Below are 8,911 nucleotides of genomic sequence, written 5' to 3'. Positions count from 1 at the left end.
AATATTTGATTGATTTGTAACTGCTTGTACGTGACTGTTATGAGATCATTGTATATTCTAAATGGGATATAAGAAGCAACAATTTTGAAATAAACAGTCAAGGCAGTCAAGGCAGCAGTCAGAGAGGAGTCATCAGAAGAGAGCCATTACCATCATCTGCCTGAGACTTAAAATGACCCATTGACTCTTTGAGTTTTTAAATTTAATTCATTCATTCATTCATTTATTTCACCGACTCCACATCCTCCTATCGAGACCCTCCTAATAATTGTGTCGAGGCTGGTCCCCAGCAGTACTGTAGAATAAACACTGGACTGCTAACCACAAGGTCAGCAGTTCAAACCCAGCAGCCATACCTGGGAAACTCTATACAGGGTTGCTGTGAGTGAGAGCCAACTCGACAGTACTTAGAAACAACAATATATGTATATATGGGTATTTAGATGTGTGTACATATGTACTTTTATATACAGGTATGTGTGCTTGCATATATTAGTCATGTAAATAATAGGGACACAGTTACAGATACTTCTTAGATATAACACCTCACGAGTTTGGTTTTCTGGATTTGAAGATTTAGGATCATAGTATCTTGGGACAACTCAGTAATTGATGTAGTGTAGTTCGTAAACTTTATGTTCTACATCCTAGTTTGGTGAGTAGTGTCTGAGGTTTTTAAAGTTTGCAAGTGACCACCTAAAATACAGCTTCAGGACTCTACTCATCCAAAGCAAAAAAGCAAGAAAGAGACCTTGCTAGCCTGTCCCTAGCAGTGATTTTCTGCGCTTCCAGCACCCTGAGAGTTGCGCTGTGCACCTACTGATCAGACATGGGCAGAGCAATGGTGGCCAGGCTCCGGCTGGGGTTGCTGCTTCTAGCACTGTTCCTCCTCACTCAGATTTATTCAAATCAAACAACTCCTATAGCACTTCCAAGTAACTCCTCCCAGTTCACAGCTGCCACAAATTCACTGAATGCCACCACTAAGGGAAATGGGGGTCCCCTGCCGTGTACTGTCAGCATCCTTCTGGTCTCACTCACTCTTCTACACTGTTGTTAAGAAACTTAAGTCAAGAAGCACCTCCACTGCCCCATCTTCTAAACCCAATCCAAATGGTGGCTACCTATCCAGTGTCACAAGGATACCTTATTTTATTGACACAGAAAATCTCAAATTTCACTGATTTGAAGAGCACAGGGAGGGTTTCATGAGATGATAAATGCCAATATTATATGTATTGGAGTTTTGTGTACACAATGAAAAGATGCAACATCCAGAAATTAAGAGATGGTTTTCTTAAGTGTGGACTAAGAAATATGGACACTCACAAGTCTGAAGAAAAAAAGAATGGTTTTATCTTATCTAGAGACAAACCATGGGATGTGGAATGGAGATTCAGTTTTCATTTTTTCATTAAGTCTATAAGGCCATAAAATGATCAGGGAATATAAAAAAGCTTCCCTGGTTCTATTTATATGTACATTAGAAGGAACCTCCCGATGTTATTATAAATCATCCATGTATTGTTTCAACAGTACTAATTTAACGGTTATATATACTCTAGATAAAAAAAGGTTTTACATTGTTAAGCTATCACTATTTTCTCAGGAACTGGATTCCTCTGAGGGACCTTGGATTTGACATTGCATTTGGCTTGACTTTGATGTAGTTAATATGTGTCAAAGAATGATGGATTGGAATATACCCAGGTCTAAGTTTAATGAGAATTTTGTGGCTCCCATTCAGCAAGAGCACCTGATTAATTTAGCTAAATGGATTCCAAAGAGTAGGAAGTATACTGACCTCAATTTATTTCAAAATGCTGTTTTTCATTTCTGCAAAACACCTTGAAATAAAAAGGAAAAACTTGAAGAAGCCAAAAGTAATGTAAATCAAGAATTTGGAAAGTGAAGACTGGAAGCTAATCTGCATTAAATTCACAGAAACTTTTATACTCTTTTCTGTAAATATTTTCTTTTTAACTTTATGAATCAGAATAGTCACATTAGGAACACATTTCTGTATCAGTCAATGTTTTCAAATAGTTAGAACCTGGTCTAAACCATAAAACGGGCTTGATTCTGAAAAGTAAATCTTTTGCTACTGCCTTGATGCGCGCAGACCTTTTTAAAATAAACACTTCATGAAGTCTTTTGTTCACATGGTCACACACTGATACTGAGGGGCTTCAGTATCTAATATGAACACAGTAGATTTGATAACCAAAGTCATTTTTTCCTCAATCTTTAGAAACCTACACAGGAATAGCCCCAACAGAGCTCAAACTACTGTGTGTGCAAATGAACAGTCCGTTTTGCGTCATGTCTGAATGCTGTACATCTGTTTTGAGTTGTGTACTGTGTTTGTGTATTTATGCTTTGAATCATAGCAACTTCTAATTGTTTTGAAATTGATTGGCATTAACACAACTGTAGATAAAAATAAATGACTGAAAGCCAAAAAAAAAAAGGAAATGAATGAAAGACTCAGAATATAAACAGGTCTACAGGATTGATAATCTATAAGAACAATAGTCTCATTGTTCCTAAAACCAGAAGAACTCAATGGTGCCCAGTTACCACAACCAACCATTTTGATCAGGTCCACAATAGATAGAATGGGAGAAAATGTGAAATAGAACTCAAATTTTTAGAATGTATAGATTTACTGAACCAGTTAATACTGGAGGACTCCCTGAGACTATCATCTTTGAACTGAAACATCTTTGAAACTTTGACCTGAAAATGATCCCCGGAGGTTGCCTTTTAGCTAAATAAGTTACTCATAAAATGAAGAATATAACCCATGAGTCCTGCATTACTTTTTTAAAATATCATCAATATGAGACCAAATGGTCAGAAATTATCCTAAAGCAAACCTGAGTAGGTAAGGGTGCAAGGAAACTAGATGATTGGAAATGGACTACCGGAACAGAACTAATGAGAATATTAGCACATTATGTAAAAGGTAGCCAATGTCACTAAATAATTTATGTTGTTGCTGTTAAGTGCCCTGACTCAGCAATCCTATGTGGGGTTTCTGAGGTTGTAAATCTTTGCAAAAGCAGAAAGCTTCATCTTCCTCTGATAGGGCAGCTGGTGGGCTGGAACTGCTGACCATGTAGTTTGTAGTCTAGTGCTTATCCTACAGTGCCACTGCGATTGTTAAATGAGAATCTAATTTACTGCAAAATTATCAATTGAAAATATTTTTTTCAGGGTTTTATTGTAAACTAAAACTGGTTCACCACACTCAAAAAGTTATGTGGTAGGGAATGGATAAAGATTGTACATATTATAACCATATTAATTACAGTACATTCAAGTGGTGGTTTACATTACAAATAAGCCTGTAAATTTAAATATACTAGTATTATAGCTCAATGTACAGATTTCTTTCAAATATGCAACACATATAATAATGTAGAATGCAAAAAAAACCCAAAAAACCCAAACACATAAATAATGCCCGTTTACAAGTGACATTTTAAACAATGAAAACATCATCAGCTTTGATTGACAACTGGGGCATTGATCCATAAAAACCCTTTCTAAAAATAGAATTATTTGTAGCAGGAATGCTTTCTCTAAGCATCTGGGTACAAGTTATCACAAGACCATTTCAATAAATTTTGATTATTAAGTATATCTTACCAAAAAACAAAGCAGTCTTCACATAAATTTATCTTCCAAATATGGATAAACAAACAATGTCCCACATTGCAGAGTACTGCAAGTGTCACACTGATGCTTGTAACACAACCCATCTGTGGTCAAGCACACATACCACTGCTCACACAGCAAACCCATGAGAATGGAAGAACTAGAACTTTGCAATAGGCAAAGCTTTGGAGCAAACATGAGCTCATCAGAAAAAGCACATTTCATCATCACAGCCTTATAGCCCAGACAGACGTTCCCAAGATGCTTCTTTGGAACAGCATCTTCCTTCGAACCAACCACTGCATCTGTCTGAGGCAGCTCATTTCAGGGATAGCACCACAGTGGAAGGAAGGAGAAAAGTGAAAGTCCACTGAATGGAGGATGTGCTCTTCCAAAAGCTTCCAGCAGATGGAACTTCTGCTGAATCTTCAGCAGAAGAATCTTCCAGTGAAGATTGCCCAGTTTCTAGAGATGTGCAAATTCCCTTTTAAGATGTCCTGTCAACTGGCAGCTCCACCAAAAGGCTAGCTGAACATTTGAAACACACATGAAATTCTTCACAAGCAACCTCAGGACTGTTAAGAGGAAAGACGCCATGAGAGGTGCATATGAGATGCCTAGGAACATCTTGGCAGTCTCTTTGACAATGGCTGTGATGAGGATGCTACTAGGGGACCTGCCAATGGAGCTGGGGACAGGTTCTTCAGTAAATTCAGGATCAAAATGCTTCAGGTCACTAGGCCGACTCACAGTGGGGTTAAAAAGCAGAGTCATCTTTTTATTAATGACATCATCCCAGTTAATTAGAGAGAAGAAGACATGCCTCAATTTCCACAAAGTCATACTTGGCACGAAGCCTCTTACTCCTATTCTTCTGCAGAAGGCCCTCCAGCAAGTGTGCAGAATTGGTGATATTAGTCTTCAGCTTGAAGGGCTTGTTCAGAATGTTGTCATATATCTCAGCAGTGTTTCACCTGTAAAAGGGAGGCAAGCCATACAGCATCTCATATAAAATGACACCACCAACCAGTCCACAACCCTGTCAAAAGGCTATTTATGAACTGTCTGGTGCCAGATACTCAGGTGTGCCCCATAAGATGGGTATCATGCTGTTATGTTCAATGTTCTCCTTACAGATCCTAAAGTCAGGACAATGTGTCCCTAGGAATCTAGCAAAATCATCTCTGGTTTTAAGTCTCTATAAACAATGTTCAGAGAGTGCAGGTAACCCAAGGCACTGGCTATTTCAGCAGCATAGAAACAAGCCCATGGTCCAGGAAGCAGTACTGCCTCTGGAGACGGTAGAACAACTCTCCACCGTTAAGGTAGACTAGGACACAGTACACTTTGTCAGCAATCTGGAAAGAGAAGTGAAGGCCCACCAGGAAAAAGTGCTTCACACTCTTCAGCAGAACATTCCGCTCTGACATAATACGCTTCTCCTCCTTCTTTTTCAGTATCATTTTCTTACATAAAACTTTGACTGCATGGAATGCTTTTGCTTTGTGTCTTGCTTGAAGAACCTTTCCAAAACTGCCTTTCCCAATTACTTTCAAGAAGTGAAAGTCAGATGGCTTTGCATGAGGACTGGGCGACGGGTCAAGGTTGATTTGCTGAGAAGGACTTGGTGGAGGAGAAGGGTTGGCATTCATAAGCTCAGGCTCTTGAGGTTGAGAGATTTTCAAAATGGACTGGACTTCAGGGTGTCTACAAGCATAGGAATTGTTGGCAATCTTCTGAATAAAGTTGCTTAGACCCATTCTCCTCTCATGAAAGCAATGAGAATTGCTATCATTCCCCTCATTTTGGAATAGGCTGCCCCCAGCAGCCTCAGTTTTCACAGTTATATCACGGAGAGAGTAAAGTGAGTTGTAGAAGACAGGAGACTGGCTCAGTCATCACTTTAAAATATTTTTTAAAAAAGAAATTAGTGAGGACTTACAATATTGAAAGTGCCATGGGCTGCCAAAAGAACCAATAGATCATTTTGGAAGAAGTGCAGCCAGAGTGCTCCTTGGAGGCCAAAATGGCCAAACATCGCCTCTTATACTTGTGACATATTGTCAGGATGGACCAGTTGCTGGAGAAGGATATCATGTTTGGTAAGGTACATGGTCAGAGAAAAAGAGGAAGACCCCCAACGAGATGGGTTGGCCAAGTGGCAGCATCAATGGACTCAAGTGTGGCAACAGTAGTGAGGTTGGCCCAGGATCGGGCAGTGTTTCGTTCTGTTGTGCATAAGGTCGCTATGAGTTGGTACTGACTTGATGGCACCCAACAACAACAACAGCAAGATGGCAGATAAGACAGATGCACTACACAGACCCTCTACAACAAAGATGATGAGGCGGATGCACTACACGGACCCTCTACAACAAAGATGATGAGGCGGATGCACTACACGGACCCTCTACAACAAAGATGATGAGGCGGATGCACTACACGGACCCTCTACAACAAAGATGTAAGAGACCAAATGAAACAAACACAGATGAAGATTCTGGAACCCTGAACTTAAGAGGAAAGGTTAGAGAGGTGAGCTGAGTGCTTGCTGGGAGGAAAAGCTGAGCAGGGATGGAGAGAGAGGGAGATTGACTGGTGAACAGCCAGCCAGAATCAATGGGACCATCTTGAACTTTTGTGGGCAATTTGATGACAAAAGGTAGCTTGACAGAATGGATTCACACAGGTGAGGGAAAAGTGTGATTTCTTCTTTTCCCCCACTTTCCCCTGATGACCACAGCTGTTGTCAGTTCCCACCCTCAGCCACCTCCAGTGCAGACCCTGCTATATGGGACTTCAGTTAAAGTGAAAATAGCCTTTATTTATACATCATCTGATCCACATGACAAGAGGTATTTTCTCAGACTTTCAATGAAAATACAAACCTGTTTCTGAGAGAATAGAAGCGTTCTGCCCTTCTAGATATGAAAGTTTCCTGTCTAGAAACTTCATTAGAGCTGGCTCTGGCTCTGACTGGCTCATGTTTAACAAAGCTATTCCAGTTCTGATGGAGAAGTGAAGGGCTCCAACCTTACCTATAAATAGTGGTTACGAATGGGGCTGCTAACCTCAAGGTCAGCAGTTCGAAGCTACCAGCTGTTCCACGGGAGAAAGATGAGGCTTTCTGCTCCCATAAAGATTTACAGCCTTGGAAACCCTCTTCAGGGTTGTTATGAGTCAGAACTGACTCCACAGCACACCAACACACACACACACACACACACACATATGAAAGCATTATATAACAAATAATTTTTTAATGGAGCTACTTATTTTTATTTTTTAAATCCAAGTTCATCATTCCAAGGCAACAAAACAAATGCATAAAACAGTGTATATAACATTTTACTGTTAGAGAGTGGGAACTGTAAATTGTCAAAATCTCTTAGGAAAGCATAAAGGGACTCTTGTATGATAAAGTGAAGTGAGATGATTTTAAAAATCCAGTTCCAATGAGATTAGTAAATCTTAAGTTTTCAGTTTTTATTATGGATCTACTGTTTAGAATTTTATTGCCTGTGTGGAAAGTTTTAAGGCTGTTATTTTATCTATAATTTCATATGCTCCTATCATGGTTAGTGTCCGAATCAGTTGGTCTCTTAAAGCAGCTGCAGATGGTGACAAGTTATTACTCTCTGTTTTCCATAACCGAAGTGCTTGGTGGACTCTTTCACTCAATGTAAAATTGCTGGGGAAAAAATTACTTTAATTAACAATTTAGAATACTTTAAACTATTTAAATATTATACATCTATTTTCAAACTAAGTTATCAAATTATACTAAGGATTATGGGATCTCACAACCAACCACCAAGATAGAAGAGTCAGGAGCAGAGTCTGTCTTTGGACCCAGGATCCTGCACTGAGAACCTCCTTTGTCCAGGAGACAGAGAGCTGTGATGCCAAAGATGGCGAGTGACAGTGAGAAGCAGACAGAGAAAGAGCAGAACAGAAACAGCAGTAGCAGAGGCAGCAGAGTCAAGAGATCAGTACCAGACAGAGACATGGGCTTCATGGCCCACACAGTGAGAAAGCTGAGCGCTCTCAGGCAGGAGCCTTGCAAGGTTTCTAAGACTTGCTAGTGGAGTGGGTTTAGCTAGGTTTGCCAATCCACAGAGCTAGAACTGAGTGCCTCCAGGCTGTGGCAGAGTGGGGTGTCTCGGAGCACTTATTGTTGTTGTTGTTAAGTTCTGTCGAGTCTATTCTGACCTATAGCGACCCTGTATAGGCTTTCCAAGGAGCAGCTGGTGGGCTTGAACCACCGACCTTTCAGTTCAAATGACTTTACAGTCTGATGCAATCGCCCACAGTGCTGCACCACTGAAAGCTCTGTAACACTTGCCTGAGCAGGGTAGAGACCAGGACAGTGGGTTGCTCGCCAGAGGGAGACCTGACTGTAAGCATGGTTGAGAAGAGGCTGTCTTGATCCAAGAATTGTATCCTGAGTGTTCCTAAACATCAATTGTAACCAGTTACTTTTCTAGTAAACCCCATAATCATGTGAGTTCAGTGTGGCCATTGCAATGAATTATCAAATCTTGCAGAGAAGTACAGAGTGCTAATGGGAAAAATGGTTTGTGTCAAAAAAGGTAAAAAGGTTGGAGGTTGCAGGCATATCTAACCTACACCTCCTAGGAATCAGCCTTGGGCTGTTGATTCAGATAGTGATTCTCCATCCTCCTTATAAAGTTAGAGGAGGTCAGACACCACTGCTCACAAGCAATTTTTCAGCTAGAGTTAGAAGTAAGATTTATTGCAATGGCTCCAGATTCATGGAAGCATAGGACCATGTAAGAGAAAGAAGAAAGAGTGTGGGAAGTAAACCTTCTGATTCTTAGATAGTCACTTTGGTTGTTTCCTGAAATGGCTGAAAGGAGAGTAAGAAATGTTTTGCTGCAGCTGAGGAGAGAAAAGTCACATGTGGAGTGAGTGACCTGAGACAACAGGCAGGCTGATTAAATGAGATGATAGAAAGAAGATCAGGGTCTACTGGTTCTACTTAGCCAGAGGCTCAAGGACATATGCATATGAATGGGAAGATAGTTAAGGTGTGGAGAAGAGAAGATGAAAATCAAATGTATTCAAAAGAGTTCTATGTTTATGTGAATGTGCTAGGGATATTGAATGTTTCTCTTACCTAGTATTATAAAACAAGGAGCTCTGGTAGCATAATGGTTAGGAATCGAGCTGCTATCCTCAGGGTCAGCAGTTCAAAAGTACCAGCTGTTTTATGGGAGAAAGATGA

At 40.2% G+C, this 8,911-nt stretch overlaps 1 protein-coding gene and 1 pseudogene across 1 annotated transcript in view; both read right to left on the bottom strand.

The window, feature by feature from the left end:
* Window positions 1-4,128: 4,128 nt before the first annotated feature.
* LOC102811949 lies at window positions 4,129-5,504 on the bottom strand (annotated as a pseudogene).
* A 1,663-nt stretch (window positions 5,505-7,167) lies between these two features.
* The window catches only part of LRRD1 (leucine-rich repeats and death domain containing 1), a 20,890-nt gene continuing 19,146 nt past the window's right edge, over window positions 7,168-8,911 (bottom strand). The window contains 1 exon segment of the mRNA XM_006834304.1: window positions 7,168-7,354. Coding sequence (XP_006834367.1) covers window positions 7,168-7,354 — 187 coding nt within the window.

The sequence above is a fragment of the Chrysochloris asiatica genome, unplaced genomic scaffold (genome assembly GCF_000296735.1).
Source record: "Chrysochloris asiatica unplaced genomic scaffold, ChrAsi1.0 scaffold00010, whole genome shotgun sequence".
Classification (NCBI taxonomy): domain Eukaryota; kingdom Metazoa; phylum Chordata; class Mammalia; order Afrosoricida; family Chrysochloridae; genus Chrysochloris; species Chrysochloris asiatica.
The sequence above is the reverse complement of the archived record's forward strand: the minus strand, read 5'-3'. Positions and strand labels throughout refer to the sequence as shown.